The following is a 26392-nucleotide window of genomic DNA, read 5'->3' on the forward strand; positions in this document are numbered from 1 at the left end:
AGCTCTTCTATTCTCATTTCATACTGTTTCACAAGCGCGACAACACTCTGATCACTCTGAAAGCGTGCATCCTTCGACTCGATCAAATCGGTGTGAGTTTCGATATCTTTTCTCTGTGCCTCATTTTCGACATTCTTTTCATTGGATACTACAGTTGTAATCTGACTCTCTAGCTGTTCATTCGATTTATAATTTACGCTGCTTTCTGAGTGTGCACACCATGAATAAAGCCCTGGATGATTGATGAGTAGTAGCTTTACTAGTGAATCTTTAAGGTGGAGGTTTCTTTTGCGCGGCGAAGTACAGCATTGGTTTGAAGGCATATTTTGCCCGCAATACTTTTCTTCAAGTCTTCCATTTTAAAATGGTGCGAGCAGGCCATGGTTGAGTCCAATAATTTGAAGCTTTTTCCTTCCTCTCGACGGATTGCATGAAGCCATTGCTTTCTCGCGAGTTTTTCTTTGGGAAACTTGAAATAGGATATTTATTAACCGTTTACGTCGCGATATCCCCTAGTAGTCCATGAAGGAACACAGCAGTGGCATGGCATTGTACATATTAACTTGAGCCTTAGCTATACTAGTAGTCGATTCTTTGAGAAATAGAGCTTTTTGGATTAATAAATTAATAAATTGTGCCAGAAACTTTTTGACAAGCGCTCACAAGTGCACAAATCCATGCCCGGGTGGCCTCGTCCCTATGCACTAGTTTTAGTCTTCATTCGGCCGCCGCCATTATGGCAAAGGTGTATTGCACGCGCCAATTCAACTTGAACCAGCCAATGTCCGCTGTGAACAATTTTCCAATTTCAGCGCACCTGTGCAAAGAAACTCGATCGCCGCTCTTAGACAACTGAAAGAGAAAATGAAATTTCACTGACAAATAAAGAAAGAATACAAAAAATCAAAACATAGGGAGAAACATTCAAGCAAAAAATGTCTTTCTTTTCCCTGAATGTTCAGTTACTCTATTTGTCTACAATAGACATACTTAACTTATTTAGTATCTTGAAATTAAATTATTCTTAGCATTTGAATGTCGGCGTTTTTATAGTGATACTCAACGATCAATAATCACATGTAATTTTTTTTCTATTCTTATTAAATATTGACCTGAAAAATAAGAATCCTGCTTGTTCTGTCGGGAAACTAAAGAAATTAAAGCGGCAAAAGCTTGCAGTTTTGCTTTGCTTAAAATAGCTGCCGTAAAGTGAGATATTTGTTTTCCATTTAAAACAAACAAAGAAGTTATTGGAGATAAAATTCTTTCTATTCTCAATTCGTAAATAATGTCTTCCAAAACCGAAAAAATCTGATAAAAATCACTAATTTTATCACGTCTTCAGACATCATGAGGTCAAATAGAGGGCGTATTTCTTTTGACAAAAAACAAAATTACAGCCGATTGTGACAGCATGAATAAAGGCTATCACAGAGTTTTAATAATGGAGCAAATAATTACAAAACACGTCTCCCCGATCAACCTGTTCGTAATTTGCATGTTGGCAAAGCTCGCCGGTTTAAAGGCGGCAATCCATTATTGAAAGACTGTCTTTTATAGACAGCGATTGTCAACTCATTCGCGCTTTCTTATTTTGAATTGCCGCATTCTGTTGAAAAGAACAAAGGAAAAAAAAAAATTTTTGTTGATGATTGTGCAACATGTAAATTAAACGCATTGGTGGATGTTTAAAACTGGCCTAGACGCGATCTCGAATTAGCTGGCCCCAAGGGGTCATACATGTCGAAGTATTAAGTGTTTCCTCATTCTGAACGACGCCATGAGAGCTTCGATCTCAAGCATTGCCACAAGGATGAGTATTGCTTCATTTCCTCTCATCGATGAATTCAAATGGGTTGTATATTCACGGACCCAATGTTGCTTAATTGATGTTTGGCAAAGATAGGTTTGTTTTACACAGTAACTGCAGGAAGCCGGAGCTCAGCGGGATTTCAGTTCGAAATTCGGTCCTCCAGCTCTCTTGAAGATGATTCAGATACGAGTGTTGTCATTGTGCATTTTGACAATCCTTTGGTTACAGATCAGAAGCTTTACAAGTGGAAAATGCCTCCACGAATTCTCAGGTCAGTCAGTGTTTGAATTATTTTAATAATAGCAGTTCGCTTTACTCACTTCGCAAATAGGTTTACTTGAACGATCAGGCTGGTTAAAGCAAAGCAACACATCTTAGTGATCGCTTCAAACTATTGATCATGATGTTCCTGACAAATCTGCATAGCTTGGCTTGATGCACTATATTGCCACTAAGAGTCACTCTTGATTGAATCAGTACAACTATGAAGTAATTTAAACTCAGTCCTCTACACACAACACCAGCATTACATCATTCTTACCCAAGCCGTTGAAGATGTTACACAGGCCTTTATTTTACAGAATAGTTTTACCGCATTCGAACACGCTTCTATCAATAAACCTCCTTTTCTATACAATGAAACTAGCTTAATCGGTGTTTCGTAATAGGTGAGTGTACTGATCGAGTGTTTCAATTTTCTGCTAGAGGAGGCTGAATACTCAATATGACATTTTGTACACACAACGAAGAAGAGCGATTTTCAGCAATAAATAAGGGCACAACAGAGAATGGATATTTTAATAAAAATCGATTCTTCATACACTGATAATCAGAGGTTGTGTGTAGTAATCAATAACTAAATTACAGGAAACTGTGGCTGTTGGAAACCAGCCTAATATATCAATACACACCGCAACTGATGTTTATAAATGTCACCTGCATGTTTCGCGAAGATTCTGGTGGATCAGAATCGCGCGGACTGTGCAAAACCACAGTACACCCACCCAGTCAGGACAAATGTAGCGTATTCGTTTTCTTTTTGTGTTTTAAAAGTCTTCTGTCCGCTAAAACACTGGAAACGGAAATGCTGCAAGAATGCAGAAATTATCGTGGTATTGTTAGTCGTCGCTGTTAACAATATCTCTATGACCTTGGTTGAGCTGGTGAATGCGGCTCTTTGCCAAGGGTCACGCCATCTTTCATCTGCCTGTCATGGCTTAGAGGTAAAATGGTTCTACAAGAGTATTAAATGGTACAAAAATAAAACAACTACAAACGCGACTAGTTCAAAGGGATATATATTAGAATAAAACAATAGTTTAGATAGGAGGGTGAAAACATGGCTGTGATAAGTTTGGTTCGGCGCATTGTCAAGAAATATTAAATGAAAACATTCGAGGACTTTCTCCGTGTCTACGGGTTTGCAACAAATTCTCGAAAGCTAACCAAACCCAACTGTCCAGTTGAACTTTTTACAACTATCTCCAATGACATCTGCCAACCCCACTCGTGTTTAGATTAGGCTATGCCAATATACGGAAGAAGTCCGGAAATCTCGATCAAGTTTCATCTCCAGGCTTGTATAAAACAGTTCATGTCACGTAGGGAAAATAAATGGCAGCAGCAGTTTTAAGCTTTTAATCATGTGCCGCACATCATCTAACCCTTTATACCCAAACATGAGCATGCATGTTCTCCCTATTGTTCCCTCTAAAATCCTCATAGTATCGAAAGGAGAATTTGTACATCAATCAAGAGTTTTTTTTTAGTTGGTGATTATTTCCATTAATCTCATGACCTTTATGTCAGTAGGGATACGGTAAGGAAAAGTCTTATGTTAGTAATTCTTGAGTTAAAAGATTTTTTGTTGCGCATGATGATGATGGTTCAGTTTTTGACTCAAGGACAATTACTGTCCACTGGAAAAAAATTTAAGCGCCTTAAAGTTACCTTCAAGACCTTGTTGCACTTTGTTCAGCTATTGTGTGCCCTTATGATTTGCATTTACTGGTAGTTAATCTGACGTAGGTAAAGTCTGTTTACGAGGCTAGTGGCCCATTAGGCCGGTGCTTAACTCCTGTTTCTGTAGCATGAAGCGACTAGGAGTATTTCTATTCCCCCCATTGCAGGGTTACCCCCAGCATTAAATTGCCGGTACCCATTTATACACCTGGGTGAAGAGAGGCACTGTGAGAGTAAAGTGTCTTGCCTAAGAACACAATACAATGTCCCGGCCGGGGCTCGAGCCCGGACCACTCGATCCGGAGTCGAGCGCACTAACCATGAGGCCACCGCGCCTCCACTTATCTGACGTAGACAAGGGTGTTATTTTTCAACTAATTTTTCCGATACTGTTCTTCGAAGCAGGTACAACAAACCGACAGAAATTAACCTTTCAAGGAAAGGAGATACCCCTGACAATTTCTTATGGACATCGTGCTACCCAGCAAGCCACTGCACAGCTTACCAAGATTTTATTAGAGGAGGGCCTGGGGTATGATGACGTCCAATTGGTACCCTGCTTTCATGAGACTTTGGGTACAAACGATGGGAATTCCAGGTAAAATAAAGTGCCCACAGTTAATATCATGCAGTAAAACTTGCCCTATCCCGGCTTAGTTTGTACCGAATCTACCTATCTCTTAAGATGCAAACTGTAGCTTAGTTGTTACAAGTAGCCCATTGCGTGGCTTAGCTTATGTTTTAGTAACCTATCAAAATGCAGTTGAGCGATGACTTAGTTTTAGAGCAGTGAGGCGCTAATATATTTGACATGGCGTCCTCTACCAGACCACTGACTAAGGGACCGGTCAGTATTTTTATCGACGGGGGGAAGGGGGTGGGGGGTTGAGGGATTTTGGCTATTTAACAATTATTCCACGAGCGCTTGTTGGATATGAGATGATAGATAGCCAACGCGGCGCGTAGCGCCGAGTTGGCTATCAATCATCTCATATCCAACAAGCACGAGTGGAATAATTTTTTTTTAAAAACGCCGTCGAGATATTAGACAAATCTTTTATTTTAGACAAATTTTTTAGCTCCCTTTTAATTTAATTTTAAGCTGACGCATACGTTTACCATCTTTGTAGATTATGGTATAGTTACGTATATAAGAACGATCCTTCGCAGTAAAGCACTATTTGAGCAATAGTGGAAATCAGACCTGAAAAAAATTTCAGGCCTGTACGGGATTCGAACCACTGACCTCTGCGATACTAGTGCAGCGCTCTACCAATTGAGCTAACAAGCCAACTGGGAGCAGGCCATCAAATTAATTCGATATAAACCCGTAGATGATAAATCGAACAACAACAAACATATGAAACATATGAGTGAACTGCGGTTATGAGACGTATATAAGAACGATCCTTCGCAGTAAAGCACTATTTGAGCAATAGTGGAAATCAGACCTGAAAAAAATTTCAGGCCTGTACGGGATTCGAACCACTGACCTCTGCGATACTAGTGCAGCGCTCTACCAATTGAGCTAACAAGCCAACTGGGAGCAGGCCATCAAATTGGCCTGGGAGCAGGCCATCTGATTTCCACTATTGCTCAAATAGTGCTTTACTGCGAAGGATCGTTCTTATATACGTCTCATAACCGCAGTTCACTCATATGTTTCATATGTTTGTTGTTGTTCGATTTATCATCTACGGGTTTATATCGAATTAATTTGATGGCCTGCTCCCAGTTGGCTTGTTAGCTCAATTGGTAGAGCGCTGCACTAGTATCGCAGAGGTCAGTGGTTCGAATCCCGTACAGGCCTGAAATTTTTTTCAGGTCTGATTTCCACTATTGCTCAAATAGTGCTTTACTGCGAAGGATCGTTCTTATATACGTCTCATAACCGCAGTTCACTCATATGTTTCATATGTTTGTTGTTGTTCGATTTATCATCTACGGGTTTATATCGAATTAATTTGATGGCCTGCTCCCAGTTGGCTTGTTAGCTCAATTGGTAGAGCGCTGCACTAGTATCGCAGAGGTCAGTGGTTCGAATCCCGTACAGGCCTGAAATTTTTTTCAGGTCTGATTTCCACTATTGCTCAAATAGTGCTTTACTGCGAAGGATCGTTCTTATATACGTCTCATAACCGCAGTTCACTCATATGTTTCATATGTTTGTTGATGGTATAGTTAGTTAGTTAGTTAGTTAGTTAGTTAGTTAGTTAGTTAAGCCCCTGGCTCCAGGTGGGAGCATGGGCCATCGACAAACTGCCGCCACTGACGCCTCTTTTCTGCCAGCTGTTGCAGCTCCTTCCAGTTCTTCCCGAGGGCCTTCATCTCTTTTTCCGTATCCCTCCTCCAGGTATTCTTGGGGCGGCCCCTCTTTCTTTTTGTCTTAGAGAAAGAAGGCTAGTCAGCCGCCGAGGGCCCTTCTGGCTTTGCCTCTGCCGCGTCATTCTCCCGGAAGGGCCTTCTCGTGCCAAGATGTCTGTAAACGTGTTTCTGTTTGTCGATGTTTCTGTAATCGTAGTATATCCACTTGGCAGGTGATTGGCCTACCAAGCTTCACCAGAGCCCTGTTAGCCGGCATTACCTGTTTCCACCTCCCACGACGAGGACGTAGGGTTGGACTTGTAGGAGGTTGATTATGGTATATTGGCTCATATATCATAATGGCAAAGCCAATAAAAAGTCTTGAATTGCATTATTCAATGATCCAGTTTTAATAATTCGTGATATACGCGATACAATTTACCTGATAATATTGTAATATTCTTATGAACTCATCTCGTTGGCCGTTAATTGACAGTCAATCTTTTATAGTCCTCCCTTTATACCCTGTTGGCATCGACTGATCCTCCTTTCGTTCTCCCAGAAAACCATGCGCCCCTCTCCAGATCCTTTGACCCTCCCCTCCCCCCTTGAGCGATACATAATGACTGGTTCATGAAAAGAGGTTTGCCCCACGGTGGTGATTGTTTTGTATGTCTGTCTATTGGTCTGTCCATTTTTATTTAGCTCTTATTAACCGAACTAGGTCGGTCTGTATGGGGGAATCTTGACCGAGGTCAAGATTCTCCCATACAGACCGACCTAGCTCGGTTAATAAGATGTTTATTATATGGCTGTGTCTTATATGCCAATTTTTTATATTCTTTGTACCCTTTTTTTTTCCAGACCGGCCTAGATGCCGGTTTAGATGGGAAAGTCTAGACCGCTTTCGATATTGATTCAGCCAATCAAATTCGGGAATTCGGTAGTTCCCAGTCCTTGTGAGACACATCCATATAATAATTTTACTTATTAACCTCTCCCGATTACAGATTCTCTAGTGTTCCTCAAGCCATGATAGACACAGAGGTCTGGGTACCATTTGACCGTGAATATCATGTAGGGAATGAAGTATTGATGGATGCCGGATCAATAGGATTCACGGGAAGGTTAGTCAAAGAGAAACATCGGGACATCTTGGAGTCTTACTTTGATCTACTCATTTTGTAGATGGTTGCGTAACGTCATGAGTATCAGATCGCAGCCATAATTTGCTTCGTGTGAAATTCATTTTTGAAGGTAGAGAATTTTGGGTCCCCCAAATAGCTGCATAATTCCAAACTGGTGTGATTTGTGTGATGTTCACGCTCCGAAAATAAGTCTCAACGACTAGCTTTGGAATCAGTATTCAAGGAGCGTTTAATTACAGCGAGTTGTCGCCTTAAAATGTCCCGGCCCTTCCTTACCATGATCGTCCAAATGACCCAAGGTGAAAAGGAAAGGAAATAGAAAAGAGGTCGATTTTCACAGATTTTGAGAGGGTCTTTGTTTCAGGTGGGTATGTCTGTCTTACTCTTCACGTTATTAAAAAGGAGTCTCTCTTCCAGACTAGGCTGGTTTACAAACTCCTTCTTTGTTGGTCGAATGTGGAGTGAACATCACCAACCCGCTGACCATTGGAGAGCTCTACAGCTTCGCGTTATACTACAGGAACTTTCCCTCGCCTCGGAACTGATCACGTGTCAGGCCTGCATAGAACACGAGTTCCATCCTCTACAGTGTGTCCAACTAAATCAAAGTGGCAAGAACTGTGTTACCCTGCTGGCTGCACAAAAAGGTAAACTAAATAAAATAGTTTTCTTTTTTTATTGCGTGACGCGGTAGCTAGCCGGTCACCGAAGCATAGTGCTTTTAACCAAGAGTTTGATTTTACGGCGATTTTATTACCACAGGCAATCTCAGTTCTTTCATGATCGAGGATCAGATTAAAAGTCTACAGTTGAATGTATCAGTGCTATGGCTTGGAAATAACCTTACGTCCACAGTTTTGCTGAACGAAGCAAAGGGAAAGCCTTTGCTATTTTGTGCCTGGGATCCAAGCCCTTTAACCACAGCTAGCAAATTTAGGAGGATTATCTTCCCTGAATGCAGGTAATCATGATCTCTCTGTCCAGTATCTCTATTCCTGGACTAGCGGGTATTTCAAATTCAAATTCTTTGCTTTGGTTTCCTTTTAAGCTTTCCTTCGAACTACATCGCCTTAAACCTCACAAATAAATCTCATGGAGGATGCGATTTTCCCTTGTACGACCTGCGAAAATTTGTTTGGAAAGAAATACAGATGCGTTATAAGGACATTTACGGCCTTTTGAAAGCCATCAGTCTTACACGAGAGCAAATCACTGATATACTTCAACAGGTCGGCACAACTCAAAACAGCACGTCAATTAATGACTCCGTGTGTCATTGGATGAATAAATCACGTGATATTTGGTTGCCATGGATACAAGCTGAAACTACCGCTAAAAGAATTGTGTATATTGGGGGGATGTTTCCGAGTCTTGTAGAAGCAAAGGCTGTATGGTCAAGCCCGGGTGATGAAGTTGGAGCCCAGCTAGCTATCAAAGAGATCAACAGAGAAATAAGAGTTTTGGAGCGTTGTAAGCTTGAACTACTCGTAGCCCCAACTCAGTGTAGACGTGAACTGGTAATTTCGGCATATATACGATACCTGAATCTGGATCATGCGCAAAAGGTAATTGGCATCGTTGGACCAGCATGTAGCAAGGCCACACTTCCAATTGCCGAAGTGGCCCGATTTCACAACACAATTCTAATGGGCTACGGCGCTGATGACGTGTCATTATCCGATAGAACGAGATTTCCGATGTTTTTCCGAACAAATCCGAGTGTTGACGAATTCAAGTTAGCGTTCTTATCGATTTTTCGAGCGTTTAGTTGGAAGAAATGTGCCATCTTGCGTGAGGCTAAGTATCCAGTAAACACGGTACAGTCTCGCACAGAATTCCTGACCAAAAACGGAGTGCAAGTACTGTCACGTGAGTTGCCGTCCGATGAAGACCTAGATGCCCAGAGTTATGTCAAGAACGTCGCGGAGAGTAAACTGACAGTGATAATGTTGGACGCCTACCCAGCAGTCACCAGGGCAGTGACATGCCAAGCTTATAAGGAGGTATAAAAGTTTCCAAGTATATCTCTAGATTTGAGGCACCCATTACTCGTACTGTATTAAAAGGTCCCTTGTAAAGGTAGTTAACATTAGATACCAGCAATTAATGAATAATCTCCCAAGGTGGCTAACATTCTGTGCATTGCTAAAAAACAAGCAGATTTTATTCTCTCTTTTTCTTTTTGGAATCATTCGCATAGCAAAACCCACCTAGGTTCACTATAAGCGCGAAACTGCACTCATATATTATCAATAAAACCTCTTTGGATACACCTCTAATACACAAACACCCTCGAAAAGCCCCAAAACATTACCTGTTTAGTTAACTGAAAGTGGCTATCCTCTAGGCTACCAATTTCCAAAGGAACGTGAGTCGTTATTTAAGGAACTTTGCATTACTTACTACACCAAGTACAGCATTGAAAACTTATTTTTCTCATAAATCATTCGCATTTCCTTAAATTTGATCAGGGTCTAACTCCAGAAAAAGGCTACGTGTGGTTCTTACTTGATTGGTTGGAATCTGATTGGTGGGACGTGGACTTTTTTAACAGCAAAAAACACGCCGCACCAGAAAGCGTGCCGTGCTCCACTGATGACTTGAAGACTTTTGTCGATCAAGGCTACTTCACTTTATCTTCTCCCTTTTTTGGAGATGACGAACAACCCGTTGTGGGAGGAGGAACTGTCAAACAATGGAAGGAACGATATCGATCCACCGTGGCAAAGCAGGTAAAAGCACAGAAATGCAACTGCTTCCGTCGTTCATCAAAATTTTCTCATGACTTAGTGAAAGTGCAAGCCTGGTCGAGGCAATGCCAAGTTATAAACTGCCTTCCTCGTTCTGTAATAGGAACTTTAAGCAAACCACGAAGGCTACGGCAATGAGAACGTGGAAAAACAATAGATCTAATTGGCAGAACAATAGCCCAGCACGTGCGTTTTCAAACTTTGTACATTTCTTAGCCGTCCTTTGCAAAACAACAACGTTAAATCACCAAAATTTGCGTCGTCTGCGAAGCGAAACCGCGGCGGCAAATTATTTTAATTTACATTTGGAACTCAACGCTACTTTTATGCGTTATGTTGAGTTTGACGTCTGGCGCTCTATGAGACGGTAAACACATGCAGCCATTTTCGAAATTCTAACTAAAAGTAGAAACTCATTCTTTAATCGACGTCTTCCGTGGCGTTGCCGTCCTGACTGCTTAAAGTCCCTATTACCTAAACAATGTTTTTGCTTTCACAGAAAAAGGAATGGTCGGGTTACGCATCGTTTGCGCATGACGCAGTTTGGACATACGCTTTAGCACTGGACCAACTGCTTAAGAATGACTCTTTAGCTTTGGATAAAATTGACACCAATTCTACCTCAGTGTAAGTATATGCTAATGTTATATTTGGTATTACAAAACGTTTCTAGAGGTTTAAAGCTGGAACGCTGGTTTCCTAAAGACGAATGTAAACGTCGCCAATTTTTATGTCAACCGATCGATCATATTTTGAAACAAAACAACGAGATCTGTACTATGGAGGGAAACAAGTAACCCGATTAAGCACTTGACTGGTTAATTGCGCTGTGTAACAGAATTTATTCTCTGACACAGGCCACCGAATTATGAGAAACACCAAAACCAAAGCTCAAAGCAGTGATACAACATTTCTTAGTACTGACACGAAGTGAGGCAAAGATGGAAAAAGCTGGAGAAGGATAAAAAGCCTTGCAATTAAGATTTTTAGATTCACTCTCTTGTTTGAAAATTTTAAAGAAAACGAATGGTAATTTGTCATTCAAACGTCAGTTTTATTTTAAATCCGCTTAGTTCGCGCGCTTGCCTATTAGAGAGTACCTACCCCATCTAGATTTGAATAAAAAGGCTTAAAGACCGTCACCAATCCTCATAAAAACAAGCCAGATTTTAGCAGTCATTCTCAAATATTATCAAGGGTTGATATTTTGTGGCTGAGTGTTTTACTTTGAATTTACTGCCAATGTTTTGGGTTCTCCTTTCAAAAAAACCTCATCTTGATCATATCTCGCTTCCAATTAATCAGAAAGTTCCGTCGCTATATACAGCAAGTGGACTTCTTGGGTGTGTCTGGACGGGTGCACTTCAACAAAGGAGATCGTCTCTCCGACATTATCATCAAACAGAAATTCACCTCGCACTCCGCGATCATTGGACACTTCATCCATTCCCACAAACCGAATGCAACGTATTCAGGAGGCTTGCAGTGGAACCCTAACAAAATTACATGGGCCTCGGGAACAATACCAAGTGATGTTTTACCAGGTGAGCTTCTTCATTTCAATTATTTTCTGTTTCAAAGTTACAGAAGTAAACTCTCACCTTGTAAATCAATCGTGATGTTGATATATCCGCCAAGAATTTGTTACCTTTTAGCAGGGGCTGTTTTGATTTGATTACGATCCACCGAAATAATAGCATTCAGCACCGAAATAATAGCAACTCACAGCAGCCGTGTCTTGGTTTGTGCATCTTTAGTAATCTTTTCCTGGCCTTGTCCAGACTTTTGTTTAGTGGATCGGCAAAGCGGGCAAACACGGCTTGATTGTTATCAAGAACTCTCTCGGCATTTTTTTACCACTTTCTTTATCGCTTTTCTCCACCGGCCGCGTCCCTTGAGCGGGGTAAAATTTTTTCGCGTGAGTAGTTTTCCTCGTCGCAAGGAAACGACTTTAAAAAACTAAGCTTAGCCCCCTTAATTCATTTTATTGACAGAGATGATATATTCTACAGTCAATTTGGTTTTATCAACTGAGCTGGTAGTGTAAATTGGCCACTGTAAAGGGTCTCAAGGCTGACGTTTCGAACCTTAGCCATTTTCCCTTCCCCCTAACGAAGGGGCTCGAAACGTTAGCTTTGAAACCCTTCACGGTGGCCAATTTACACTACCAGCTCAGTTGATAAGACCAAATTACCTTGTTATACTTCCCCGCAGACGCAACACCACACTTTCTTTAGAAACCTACCCCTTTTATTCTACAGACAGCTTGCTTATAGAATACTCTATAAGTTTGAGCTGTCTTTTCAAGAAGAAAAATACTTTTTATTATCCTTTTCCTTTCTGGCCAGTCTATAACTATTATTATCATATAACCCCGAGTTCGGGTCCAAGAAAACGGATCCTAATGCTTTTTCTGACATTTCTATAAAGAACCTGAACCAAAAGCACTATGCGGAGTAGAGAATTTAAGAAAAGCTTTGGGTGTGTCCTGTCGAGCGGCCATTGGTATTACCGTACTCATTGGTAAGTCAAATTTAGACACGTAACGATCGTTCTCTTAAAGTGAGGAGCGATAGTATGTCTATACCAAAATCACCCTTCAGCAGTCGATGGGTCTAGCCCTGTTTTGATCCTTTTCTTCTACTTCCATTTAATCGCTTTCCCCTACATCGCTCATGTTGTTCGATTCAGCTTCAGTTTGCGCAGTCTTGCAAGCAACTCAGTTGTGAGTTGAGAGCGAAGAACCTGCCACCATTCAGTCAAACCATTTCTAACTTTGGTTGGCGTCGTTTTCTTGCAATGTTCCCATGTTCCCATCGTTAGAGAAAACTTGTATAGACTTTTTCGAGAGCGTGACAGACACCTTTTTATTTTTTTCTTAAGTTCTTTTCCTTTCGCAATGTTTGTATGGGAGATTCGGTCACATTTTCCGTGATTAGCGTTGGGAAAAAAATTCTGCTTTAGTTGAAAGTCGTGAAAGTTTTAGGCTAGGTAGTGACGCTATTTTATATCCCAAATATTCAGAGGAACCTACCAAAAAAATATATCTCTTTTCATATAAGCCAGTCACTAATGATATTTTATCTTTCTTAAAGCCCTGACATCTGTTTCCGCATTCCTGATATTTGTTATTTGGATTCTGAAAGGAAGGTAAGGCTCAAGGTAAATAATGCGAAGACAAGGGCATTTGTTATAAAATCAAAAGTACGAAAAAAGGGGGAGACCTTATCTCCCGGTTAGCTCAATGGATAGAGCGCTGGACTGTTGTGCGGGAGGTCGAGGGTTCGAGCCCCGGCCGGACCAACACTCAGGGTCTTAAAATAATTGAGAAGAATTTGCTGCCTTTCTACAACATCAAGAAATGGTTAGATATTCTAGTCTTCTCGGATAGAGACGAATAAATGGAGGTCCCGTCTCCTGCAAGGTTGGGGTAGGAGACATTAATTTCCCACACACGAGATTACTGTGTGATGGATGTCCTCCCCTGGGGTGGGATGGGTGGGATGTTCGTCGCACTTAATTTGGAGCCTCGCTCTGTTGTGCGACCCTCACCATACTCTGGTGAAAGTGATTAAATAAATAAACAAATAGAAATGGCTGATTCCATGCCTGGCATTATCTACTAAACAAATCTTAGTTACTCCATCGCTGTGAATTAAAAGATATATATATTTATTATATATATATATATATATATATATATATATATAATGCATAGGAAAAATATTGTAGTACACGAGGACGGGCAACTTCGAGCTAAGAAAGACATATACTCAAATAAAAAGTCTAAGAAAGTTTAATAAAAACGTTTCGGTCCGAGACCTTCATCAGACTCGAGGCCTTTTAACTTGTTATATATACATATATATATATATATATATATATATATATAAACAGACTAGGAGAAGTCGTGGCTGTGAAAAAGTGCTCGATGCGGGTTGCAGAGCGTTTCAATAACGGTTATAAATTAATAACAGGAAGATCGTTTCACCATTACTCTGAGTTTCACGCAGCGAAAGCTGCGTGAAACTCAGAGTAATGGTGGAACGATCTTCCTGTCATTAATTTATAACCGCTATATATATATATATATATATATATATATATATATAATATATATATATATATATATATATAACTGCATATATATATATATAACTGCAGACAGGGTGCACACTGTTTCGACCTATATGGGTCTCGTCAGTGCAGTGCAGACACTGGGCCAAGCTCTGGAATAAACCATTGCCTGGGCGCAAGCATGTTGCCATGCGAGAGTGCTCAAATCACAACTAAGGTGATGAGCTTCGCCCGAAGTGCTTGTATATGTGTATATATATATATGTACACATATACAAGCACTTGTTTTTTTTCTCTTTTCTCCGCCAGATATTCTTCAAAGTACCGCAATACTAAAAATCGTCTGCGCGAACTGGGTCTCTTGGATTCCAACTTTACCGGGTCCATATTTATCTTAGATGACTGGGAAATGCCGCGAGAAAAACTGATTTTAAACAGGAAATTGGGCGAGGGAGCTTTCGGAGCTGTGTTTGGTGGAGAAGGTCTGGGAATGAAGGAATCTGAAGTTTCAGTTCCAGTGGCAGTGAAAACCCTAAGAGTTGGAGCAACGATCGAGGATAAGGTTAGAGTTTGTGAAAAATCCTGCACGTTGGTTGTTTTGGCCTGAAGGAAATAACTCCTTTCCATGAGAAAGTTATATCCACAACGTTGAGGATTTTTCGGGATGGAGTCGAAGCAAAACAGCTTTGAATTGCTAAATTAAATGGCAAATAAAAATTTGATTTTACAGTTCTTAGTTGACTCTTAGCGCTTATTGAACGTATGGGAAAAAAAAAAAAAGTCGATCAATTCTTGATCATATGACCGAACATGTTACATGTAAGTGGTACGATTAACTAGAGTTACTGTTTGTCTCTGCATACGGAAAAATATTCTTAAAGACAGAATAAAACAAAGGCATCAATGTGACACGCATTGACTATAAGACCATTCACATTAAGAGCAAATGTGGCCAAAAATCGAACATTTTTCTCTGCATATGGAATGATATTTTGAAAGAAAGGATGAAATAAAGGCATTCATGCGACATGCATTGAACATCACCATCAGTTTTTGTACCCTGCTTTTAAAAATCGTTTGTTTCGAAGATAAGAAAAACAAGTCACGAGTTTCTAATCCAGATATGATTAGTTATTTTTTTTACTTTTGCCCTGCACAGATTGAATTTCTGAGTGAAGCAGATAAAATGAAGCTCCTTTTCCACCCAAATCTGGTGAAGCTACTTGGAGTGTGTACGACAAGCGAACCAGTGTACATCGTTATGGAACTCATGATTCACGGTAACACTTCTGCCACGTTCCGATCGACCTTTGTACAATTTCGGAGCTTCTTGAGTTCAGTTAAAACAATTTCTGTTGTGTTTTAAGGTGACTTGAAGAATTTTCTTCTTGCTCGGCGTCGAATGGTGAATCAACCTGGAGCTCCAGAGGTAACAGTAAACAGTTTTGATCGATTTTCTAGATACTGGGACTGCATTACAGAATTTCTGTCAGGACTAACATTACATAAACATTCCTTTTAAAGTCAGAAGATGTCACTCCGCAAAGTCTGACAACTATGGCACTGGACATTGCTCGCGGGCTCCAGTATTTGACGGATATGAACTTCGTACACAGGTGAAGCTAGTGACTAGTGCAACAAATCATAGATGCACAACAGAAAGAGGATAATAGGACATTATTGGCCCAACTGACACTATTGACCTAACTTTCTGAGTCTCATGTGGTAGTGAATTCAAATTCGAGCAAACTGATTGTTTGAGTTACATGTAATGCCCAAAACTATCCCAGGCGAGAGGATTCAGGTCTATTGACGGAAAAATAAGGAATGATGCAGACCGTTCGGGTTGGGAGACAAAGATTTTATCACATGCGGCTCCTTTGCAAAGTGCTGCAGCCTCAAATGCGCTATAAGCACTCACAACCATCTGAGGCTTCCCCCCTCCTCCCCCTATTTTTCTCTTTCTGAGCTATCTAAAATCTTAATTCGTTTTATGTAGCAACCAAATGTATATCACGCCGTGTGACGGCAAAGACATATTAACAGGTTAATAACTGAAGAAAATAGAGAACGAGAAAATAAACAGGAAGGAAAGAGGAGGTTTGAAAAAATGAGACGATTTAGAAGGATTCAATTTGAAAACTTTGCAGATTTGATCAAAATGCTGTAAGATGCACATAACATTATGAGGACAGAGCTTGTTTAAGCGACCTTTTGTCCTTTGCTGCTATTGTTTGCAGGGACTTAGCGTTAAGAAACTGCATGGTCGGGTTTGGGAACATTATAAAGATTGGTGATTTTGGATTGGCGCGGACTCTTCAAAACAACGATTATTACAGGTTTCAACGGAGGGGTAGGTACAAGTTTGAAGCTAAACAAGATTATCAGAAAGAGGGTTTCTGTTTGCTTGTTTCTATTTTTGTTTTTGTTTTTTTTTGTTTGTTTTTTGTTATTTTTTGCAATTTATCAAATAGATCTTGAAATAGAAGATTGTGGCGTTTCAGCTATGATACATGTAGTTGTACGAAACTTCAAGCAAAATTTAACATATATTTCCTTTTCCACGACTCAACAGCTATGCTGCCTGTTAGATGGATGTCACCAGAGTCTATCAGGGAAGGTTTATTCACTCCGTGTACAGACGTTTGGTCTTATGGTGTCACACTCTGGGAGTTGTCTACCATCGGCGGCTTTCCATACCAAGGGATGTCCAACGCAGAAGTCTTGGAGAGAGTGGAGAAAGGCTACACGCTGGAAATACCGAACCAGTCCAGCCAAGAAATGTATGTATCTTCATTGATTTCTTACAGAGATTGTGGTTGCATAGTGGTCAGGAGTCCGTTTCTCGAAAGTCCCGGTAACTTAGCGGGCCCGAGGCCATGTTTTAAAATAAAAATCAAAGGATATAAAAGCAGGTTCTGGCCCCCAAATCACTCCATTTTGTTTCCTTAGTTGATGGTTTCATTTTGTTATTTTCATAACTTTTGAAATTCCCATCCTGAATGAAAACAGAACCGCCTTACGGGTCCGTTAAGTTACCGGGACTTTTGAGAAACGGGCCCCAGGACACTTGTTTTCGGACCAGAAAGTCCTGGGTCGCGCCCTGGCTGGCTTGTGCTTTGTACGCTATGGCTGGCTGTGCTGTGTACGCTATGGCTGGCTGTGCTGTGTACGCTATGGCTGGCTGTGCTCTGTACGCTATGGCTGGTTGTGCTGTGTAAGCTATGGCTGGCTGTGCTGTGTACGCTATGGCTGGCTGTGCTGTGTACGCTATGGCTGGTTGTGCTGTGTAAGCTATGGCTGGCTGTGCTGTGTACGCTATGGCTGGCTGTGCTGTGTACGCTATGGCTGGCTGTGCTGTGGGAAGGATATGGGGTACCCCACTCTTACAGTGCCCGTTTTCACCTAGGAGTATAAATGAGTAACAAAAAGCTTTCAGGAATAAAAAAAATCGAGGGTAAAATTATGATAAAAATTTATTCTATCGAGGAGTTTCAATATTCCTAGTAAACTGTTGCTCGATCGTGAAACTGGGGTGAGCTCAGGCGTTTTGGGCTGCTTAGCTTGTAAATCATGTATCACATTTTCAGTAAGTTATGAGGCCAAATACACAAGTTTTTAAAAGGAAAAAACACTGGCTTTTGGACAGAAAGCAAGACAGCTGCAAAAGCTTATATGTTGATAGCTAGACTGACTGACTCACTTACTGCAGGGATGTGAATAACTTGTTGAATAAATGACCGATTCACTGAATGAGTCAATTAGTAGTAGACTGATTGCGTTGCTGAAATCCGTTGACTGGCTGGTCGATTGTCTGGGTGACTCATTGAACGACTGACTTACTGTCTGTGTGTGTGTCTGTCTGTGTGTCTGTGTGTCTGTCTGTGTGTCTGTCTGTGTGTCTGTCTCTGTGTCTGTCTGTGTGTCTGTCTCTGTGTCTGTCTGTGTGTCTGTCTCTGTGTCTGTCTGTGTGTCTGTCTCTGTGTCTGTCTGTGTGTCTGTCTCTGTGTCTGTCTGTGTGTCTGTCTGTGTGTCTGTCTGTGTGTCTGTCTGTGTGTCTGTCTGTGTGTCTGTCTGTGTGTCTGTCTGTGTGTCTGTCTTTGTGTCTGTCTGTGTGTCTGTCTGTGTGTCTGTCTCTGTGTCTGTCTGTGTGTCTGTCTGTGTGTCTGTCTGTGTGTCTGTCTGTGTGTCTGTCTGTGTGTCTGTCTGTGTGTCTGTCTGTGTGTTTGTCTGTGTGTCTGTCTGTGTGTCTGTCTGTGTGTCTGTCTTTGTGACTGATCGACAGCCAGCCTGTGATTGTTGAAGTTAGTTTCGTCTGCATTCTTTTACAGGGTCTCCCTAATTGGGAAGTGTTGGCATCAAGATCCGGCCCAAAGACCAAAACCCTCAGAGATTATTGAAACCTTACTCGAGAACCGAGAACTTGTTAACGCATGCGTTGGTGTGCCCGCTACCACTATCCTTGACGATAGCATGGCAAATTTTGACGCCAGAGAGGCAAATATGCAAGGACTCAGAGAGAGGGAGGGCCTGCAATCAAACCATTCCTTGAACTCGGAACAAGCTAGCAGCACATTGACTCTAACTCAGGAGGCACGTAATAATCACATGGGAAGAAAGCATAGCATCAAGTCAGTAGCAGGGAAAGCAAAAAGTCATTCAAACATACCCTGGAGAAAATCATCTGTGTATTCTTGAATTTGTACTTAAATTGAAACAAGATTTGCAATTCAAAGATTTATTGAGAACATAAAGACAGTTTCCTGAATTATCTTTCTTATATCGTTAGTAGCCAATTCTGAACAAAAAATGTATGTTTGTTAAAAATGCAATAAAGTTTATTTTCTGTATGCGATCCTCGCAATAATGAACACTACTTATTTAGTATTGGAAATAAGGCGTGAAAAAAAAAAACAACAACAATTCAGACCCGTGTGGGATTTGAACCCATGACCTCTGTACCTCATAACTCCTGTATAAATTCAAATTATAAATTCAAATTCTCAAGTTCTCCGAGTCAAAAACAGGAAACTCGAAATTCAAAGAGAAACGTGAGTTTTCTCATTTCTGTTTAGTTTTAGGATCAAGTACACAATTAAATTTCACTTTCTTGGAAAATGCAACAGAGCCATGCTAATGTGGGGCAGAACGGCTGTTTTAGACCTGCTCACTTCAGCCGGTCCGGTCCTACAAAAGTCATGCAGCTTTATAGGGAGTGTGTGAGCAGGCCATTACGAATCCTTTAATTAAAAATATCACTTATCATTCGTCTCCGAGTCCAATAATCCTCTGTGTAGCAGCAATTGAAATTGATAGGCCAACCCTCTCCCCGCCGCGTTCTTTGCCCAAAAGGGACTTTAAGCAAACCACGACGGCCACGGCAACGAGAACGTGGAAAAACAATAGATCTAATTGGCAGAACGATAGCCCAGCATGTGCGTTTTCAAACTTTGTATATTTCTTAGCCGTCCTTTGCAAAACAACAATGTGAAATCACCGAAATTTGCGTCGTCTGTGAAGCTAAACCGCGGCGGCAAGTTATTTTAATTTACGTTTGGAACTGAACGCTACTTTTATGCGTTATGTTGAGTTTGAGGTCTGGCGCCCTATGAGACGGTAAACACATGCAGCCATTTTTGAAATTCTAACTAAAAGTAGAAACTCATTTTTTAATCGACGTCTTCCGTGGCGTTGCCGTTCTGACTGCTTAAAGTCCCTAATAACTTATTTGAGTATTTTATAGTTCGACACATTTCATGGGGAACTTGTATAAAACGTCGTTTCCGTTTTTTAAAACTGAGAATGTTTCATTCACAGTCTGGCGATATGTGCGTAATATTTTCCAAGTAAGCTATATTTCATCAAATGCAAAACTGACTGAAGGCATAATAACTGACGTTATAGCACATATGTTCAATAAGATTTCAATGATATGCTCCAGTTTAATTTGGGATGAATGGATGAATCGATCATTTTTTCAGATAATGATCTGAAACAGCTGTATACAGACTGGCTTTCACTTTGCTTTTGAATTCATTGTTTTTTTAAAGGCCGTCGATCTTCTGAACTGAAGTGAGGGAGCAGTAGAACTCATATTTCAGGTATTCATCTTTTTTATCTAGTAAATTGTCCATGAAGTATAAAGATAAAGTCAAACTTCCATGACGTGCATTACAAAATAAACCGTAAAGGCCCATGAACGGTTTTTCTCGCAGGCACAGTATTTAAACCAGGTGATTATGGATTATCCTTTTCCTTAAGGGCTAGTAAAGAAATCTATGATTCTAAAGCAGTTATCTAGTCCAGTTTGACAATACTGCACTTAACACTGAATAACAGAAAAAAGACGCAGCATTCATATTAGTAACAAACTTTACCACTTGATGTATTATAATTAGCTAGTACCGTTCCATGTTGCATTTGCATGTTGTCTATTTAAGCTCTCTCTGCATGGATATTAAACAATTACAACGCTTTCACTGTTTCAAATCTAGTCAAATGCGGCTAGAACAAGCCAAACGAAAATACAAGAAACAGAGACCGAATGTAATTTCAAAGGTATATGAAAAATAGGAATCATCTCAATTTTGATAGTAAAAAATACCTTTCGTTGAGCCGCTCAGCGAATTTATTTACCTGTATCAAATATGGTCAGATATGACGAAAAGAAATAATTACCATAACAGCCTTGATTCAGGCCTACCAGTGACTTGAAACTTAACCTTTTCCTGATAAGCATTGTTTTATCTCGTCATTTTCAACTGCCATGTAAGGTAAGCGGCTTCATCTCCTCAGATTATTCATGAGCTTTCGTTAATATTAATGGCACTTTTGTTGCCCGTCACGCGTCACGCATGTTACCCATCAGTCTTGGCAGGCTTGTTTTGACCTTCTGTTTTTAGTTCGCCATTAAACTACACGTGCTTTTATTCTCGTTGTCTGCTGTCTCTGTTAACGGCCTATTACACTTTAACCCGATTCAGTTATCCTTTTATTCATTATCCATCATATTTTATCTGCGACATTTTTCAATGAAGTGTTAATCAGTTATCAAATTCAGCTTTTATGAGCTATGACATATTTTTTTCATTTAAGTAAGAATTTTCCGTTCCTCAGTCTCAGCAAAACAACTGAGAACACCAAGATGGCGTCCGGACGGGTCATCTGGGGTTTCATTACTACGATCTGTAAGCAATCTTGTCTTTAAACGGAATCTAACCTAAGAGAATGATTAAATTCGTCAGAGATCTAACTTACAACTAATATGCATCCTCAGAGTTCATTTTTGACTCAGGATATCTGGTTTTCAGAGAGTAAAGTTGCATGTGACGCGCGAATAAGTATACGATAAACATGTATTTGTGGAGGTCAAATGCAAGCCGCGTATCTAGCTCTGTAGGCAAGTTGTCAGGTTATTATTTTTTGTTGTTGTTGTTTTCTTTTTTTATGCGTCTTACTGGGCTCTCCGCCAATTGGAGTAATGTAAAATAACTTTGAAATAGGGCCTTTAAGAGGAAATGTGGCCAAAAATCGAACATTTTCAAAATATGGTGGCAACAGCCAAAAAATCGATTCGGCTCATATTCTCAAGTTAGGTAGGCCTTAGGGTAAAACAAAGCACTGCATACTTCGTTTGGCTGAATATCGATTTATTTTCGAGAAAATTGACAAACGCCGAATTTCGTCCAAATGCCGCTTTTGAAGCTCAAAATTTCAGACAAATCTCGGAGCGTCGCACCCCGAATTGAAAACACTTGGACCGATGAAAACTACCAAATCTTGAAAAACAATATCAATACATAATTTGACAGCAATTTGAGCAATTCTTGATCATTTATTTACACAACGTAATTGAATTTATCCGACCTTCTTACAAGATTAAAAATAGGTGAAAAGCAACCTGTTATTTAACTATGTGCTATACAAAATAATCGACTGAAAATCTGGCTTTTGGAAGGTGAAGTGTGGTTTTTTTTTTTATCTGCAAAGGATTTTTTGGGGAAATGATTTAGTGCGATTTAATCAATTTTTAAAGTTGGATAAAATGAACTGATTTGACGATGCCGTCAGTTATTCGAAAATGTACACATTCACACGCAAACTCGATTGTTTCGCATTTTACATCCAATCTACAGCTTATTTAATATAATATCATCTTACCGTCCATATTACTGTACCACAAAAGGGGATTGCAGTCCTGAAATTGTTGCATTCCTCCCATAGTAGCATTATAACTTGGCAGGATAGTCAACACCTCCTGATGATGACTGTCTAAAAAGCGTATCTCAGGGTTTCTCTCTTTCCATTTCGTTGAATAGGAGGCTGTAATTACTTCACGTAAGAGATCTTTGTTTAAATATAAGTCTTTAACTAACCGCGAACCAAATGTTGGCGAAGTGTTGCTAGTTCAGAAACATATTTCCCGTGTGCGGAATAACGCTAATTAATTCAAAATTAGGGTCCACAGAAATCGACAACTCTGCAAAAATACAACTTTGGACTGTGAAAGACGTGGCTACGGGAAATAAGGTCGAGTGTTACATAAAGGAAACAGGAGCAAACAATTATTTAACTCCGATCCTTACTGAGTTCATATCATAAATTATTTTTTGGGTCGGTAAAGCTCATTTTAGGACAAAAACTTGAAGAACGAAAGATGAACCTAGTTCGGTGATTAAAACCTCTGCTTGCTACAATACTACTGTATTTTACTGTTGATAAGTTTTCAACTTCCCTGCACTCTTGCTTAATTTTTTTTCTGTTGACGTTAGTAATATTCAAAATGAGTAACAGTCAAACCTACCAAATGAAATTCAGAGAGGTGTTTTTATCGTTAATCACTGAAACCACACTGAGTACCTATAGAAACACTTGGTGCTTACTTTGCGTAAGAAGGAACCGGTCGAGATGACAATTGCCTCGAGTATAGGTAAGGATTCTAAATAATTTACAAGTATTTCTTAAGACGCTGAAAAATTGAATCGTATTTGTTTCCTCTTCCTTACTATTTTAATCTTTATTGATTGTTTGATTAATTACAGAAATTACCTTGAAACTGGCATTTTCGTTTACTAATAAAATGAATTGCAGAGAAATTAAAAGATGTGAACTCTGCAACAGCATTGCGTGTCGTTCTCCTCATAAGGATATCTGCTGCTCGTTCAAAACTACAGTAACAGTACACTGTGACTTCGACAGACGATCCAGAAAACGGGAAACAGTAATTATACCTCTTCCTGCCTGTTCAAGGCGGATTGAGAGCAATTCAGCTAGTCTCGGTTTTTCCGGGCCAAAAGACGAAGTTGACCTAGTTCTTAGCCGAGCAGCCATATTCTCTCCTCCTGCTGACATACATTCCATGACGTTTTGTCCCTCGCTTAGTGCAAAGCTTGGTTTGGGGTGAACGAGAGGCTCTAGTTCGAGGCGCAGAGTTCCTTCTGATATATCAAACCATGCTCAATAACATATCGCCATATGATGCATTGATTGGCTTTGGACTTCTATAAGAAGTAGTCAGTCACTTCTTAAATTTATTATCTTTGAAGGAAAGATTTAAGGAGACAGGTACAACATGGGTTTGTTTACTTTCTTTTTTCTGGTTAAATCTAGATGTCAATCTTTCCCCGATGAGAGTGAACATTCTGGTCTGATCAGACAACAGGCTTGTGTTAAATTTCTCATTACGCATCAGCCACGCTCTATAATAATTCGCCATATAATGCATTGATGGCTTTGGACCCGACCATATTTGAGGGGGATAGATCACTACTTGGCTACCTTCTTGGGCAAGAATACTAAATAACTAACTAGTTGAGTTGATTTTTCAAAGCCACTGTTTCCAAAATGCAAGTATTTCATGTAGGTATACCGACTCCACTCGAGTCTGCTGTGTCAGCTGGTGCAATGATTACTCGAAGCGTTTCTTGAGTTCCGAGATACGCAGAAATGGTTTCATTTCCAGATGTGAGCTTTTTTTTGGACCGCTGCCGGGAAAAGGTGGGTGTGAAAAATGTGAACGTGATACCTGGGTCGTAGTCTTACTACCGGCACTAATAACTTAACGAGGTACAGTAGCCTCTGGAGAAGAAGTAGTATAAATATAAAGCGTTGAACGTTGGCTTTTACAAACATTTCAGCGAAAGTTGTTGTTTTCCAGGTTTGACCCTTATAAAACTTCCTTTAAATAAACAAATATTCAAGCACTACACTTTTCTTTGTCGCACATCTGCAGTGATGTATGATGGGCTATGCCCTTGGCAGATCTTTCGCTCTTTTTTGTCCTAAAATGAGCTTTATCCCCCGAAGTACCATGAAACATTCAATTATGATAGATTAAGTTCTGATCGGAGTTAGATAATTGTTTGCTCCTGTTTCGTATATGTAACATACGACCTTAGTTCCTGTAGCCACGTGCTTCATATTCCAATGTTTTAATTTTACGTTTTATTTCAGTAGACCTCATTTTGAATTAATTAGCGTTATTCTGCACGCGAGAACATGTTTCTGAACTAGCAACATTCTGCTTACATTTGGTTCACGGTTCGGTTGTAGACTTATAATTAAACAAAGATCTCTTACGCGAAGTATTTCAACGAAATGAGAAAAAAGAAACCGCGAGATACGCTTTGTAGACGATCATTATCAGGATGTGTTGACTATCCTGCCAAGTTCTATTGCTATTGAGGGAGTAATGCAACAATTTTAGGACTGCAACCCCCTTTTGTGATACAACAATATGGACGAGAAGATGATATTATGTTAAATAAGCTGTAGATTGGATGTAAAATGCGAAACAATTGAGTTTGCGTGTGAATGTACATTTTCGAACAACTGATGGCACCGTCAAATCAGCTCATTTAATCCAACTTTAAAATTTGATTAAATCGCACTGAATCATTTCCCCAAAAAATCCTCTGGAGAACAAAAAGAACCACACTGCGCCTTCAAAAAGCCAGATTTTCAGGGGATTATTTTTAAAGCACATAGTTAAATAACGGGTTACTTTTCACCTATTTTTAATAGTTGTTAGGAGAAGGTCGGTTAAATTCAATTAGATTGTGTAAATAAACAATCAAGAATTGCTCAAATTGCTGTCAACATATGCATTGATGTTGTTTTTCAAGATTTGGTAGTTTTTATCGGTTCAAGTGTTTCCAATTCGTGGCGTGACGCTCCGAGATTTGTCTGAAATTTTGAACTTCAGAAGCGGCATTTGGTCAAAATTCAGTTATTATCGATTTTCTCGAAAATAAATCGATATTCAGCCAAACAAAGTATGCAGTGCTTTGTTTCACCATAAGGCCTCCTAACTTGAGAATATGAGCCGAATCGATTTTTTGGCTGTTGCCAGCAAATTTTGACCACTGGTAACATTCGCTCTTAAGGTAGATTCAGCTGTCTTCTGTATCTGACTAGTATACATGTATTTGGGTACTTTGTCTCGACTGAGTCTCGCCAAAATGCAAACCATAGCTCCACCAAACTCGCCTGATTAGTTCGTCGGGATCAATTTCAAGACTTCTATTCAGGTATCCGTGGAAGTGATGTAAACCTCGCTCATAGTTGGCGCTGTATCTGTATCGTTAATTCCGTTAAATCTCCTTATCTTTGGGTTTGGCTTTATCTCGTATACAACCGCCTGGCCGAGGAAGGTCTGGGTTCGAGGCTAGATCTGAGTGTATGGTGCTGTAAGGACATAAATCAATATAAATCAAATCAAAATATCTGTATAAACAAAATACTTCAATGAGTCATGTAAATGACTCATTATCTTCTTTTCTTTTGGGAGAGGTAGCAGAGTGACTCTTGCCACACTTATTTTATTCTTTTGCATGTAGGGGCTAGAGTACTCCAAGCACACCTTCAACTCCAAGCACACCTTCAACTCCAAGCACACCTTCAACTGGATGTCTCACAGTTTGATTCAAATCAACTCTTGCAAGCTCCAGAAGGGCATTATGTTGAACTGAACTTTACCCTGGAAACTTGGCATCCGGCACCATGTATTTATGGTGAATACCTAGAGATTCGTGATGGATACAACGAGTCTGCCAATCTTCTTGGTATATTTTGTGGACCTTCAATTAATGGTATTGTGCGATCCAATGGACAGAACTTGTGGTTGAGAAAATCTGATTATTTTTGGTACCATTTCAGGGTTTCATACAGTAACAAAACAGCTAATATAACAGGCGAGTGCTGTCTTGGTGAAATTGTACCTTAAAAATATACGTTTAACACGTTTATTTAACAATAACAATAACAATAAATCCTTATTCCCCTGGCTCCGCAGATAGCAGTGCTAATCGAGGCGGGCCAGGATAATCAGTAAAAGAAGA

At 40.0% G+C, this 26392-nt stretch overlaps 2 protein-coding genes across 5 annotated transcripts; both read left to right on the plus strand.

Moving 5' to 3' along the window:
- The first annotated feature begins 1475 nt into the window (after positions 1 to 1475).
- On the plus strand, positions 1476 to 18904 carry LOC111334521 (uncharacterized). Of its 4 annotated transcripts, none has more exons than XM_088754093.1 (18): positions 1477 to 2084; positions 4178 to 4373; positions 7090 to 7206; positions 7645 to 7874; positions 7990 to 8188; positions 8276 to 9230; positions 9699 to 9959; positions 10477 to 10604; positions 11283 to 11521; positions 12408 to 12500; positions 13073 to 13127; positions 14364 to 14616; positions 15214 to 15334; positions 15422 to 15483; positions 15579 to 15670; positions 16295 to 16407; positions 16630 to 16837; positions 18386 to 18904. In XM_088754093.1, the coding sequence occupies exons 1-18, from the start codon at positions 1988 to 1990 to the stop codon at positions 18750 to 18752; spliced, it is 3786 nt and encodes a 1261-aa protein (XP_088610219.1). In that variant the 5' UTR covers positions 1477 to 1987; the 3' UTR covers positions 18753 to 18904. The 4 variants fall into 4 exon arrangements, with proteins under 4 accessions (XP_088610221.1, XP_088610219.1, XP_088610220.1 ...); XM_088754094.1 differs by having other exon boundaries at positions 4181 to 4373; XM_088754096.1 differs by lacking the exon at positions 1477 to 2084 and adding an exon at positions 6313 to 6416 and having other exon boundaries at positions 4258 to 4373.
- Positions 18905 to 19171: 267 nt separating this feature from the next.
- On the plus strand, positions 19172 to 26239 carry LOC148734329 (uncharacterized). Its single transcript, XM_088752759.1, has 4 exons — positions 19172 to 19271; positions 20132 to 20155; positions 21171 to 21241; positions 25892 to 26239. Exons 1-4 carry the CDS (start codon positions 19172 to 19174, stop codon positions 26021 to 26023), a joined length of 327 nt encoding a protein of 108 aa, XP_088608885.1. The 3' UTR covers positions 26024 to 26239.
- Positions 26240 to 26392: the final 153 nt, after the last annotated feature.

The sequence above is a fragment of the Stylophora pistillata genome, chromosome 3, assembly GCF_964205215.1.
Source record: "Stylophora pistillata chromosome 3, jaStyPist1.2, whole genome shotgun sequence".
Lineage (NCBI taxonomy): Eukaryota > Metazoa > Cnidaria > Anthozoa > Scleractinia > Pocilloporidae > Stylophora > Stylophora pistillata.

Excerpts from the sequence above, each read along its gene's own strand:
- LOC111334521 (XM_088754093.1), top strand. The coding sequence starts at position 1,988 with ATGATTCAGATACGAGTGTTGTCATTGTGCATTTTGACAATCCTTTGG. Across the intron at positions 4,374-7,089 it reads ACAAACGATGGGAATTCCAG|ATTCTCTAGTGTTCCTCAAG; the intron begins GTAAAATAAAGT and ends TCCCGATTACAG. Across the intron at positions 9,960-10,476 it reads GATCCACCGTGGCAAAGCAG|AAAAAGGAATGGTCGGGTTA; the intron begins GTAAAAGCACAG and ends TTGCTTTCACAG.
- LOC148734329 (XM_088752759.1), top strand. The coding sequence starts at position 19,172 with ATGCAACAGAGCCATGCTAATGTGGGGCAGAACGGCTGTTTTAGACCT. Across the intron at positions 19,272-20,131 it reads CATGCAGCTTTATAGGGAGT|GGAGCAGTAGAACTCATATT; the intron begins GTGTGAGCAGGC and ends AACTGAAGTGAG. Across the intron at positions 20,156-21,170 it reads CAGTAGAACTCATATTTCAG|TCTCAGCAAAACAACTGAGA; the intron begins GTATTCATCTTT and ends TCCGTTCCTCAG.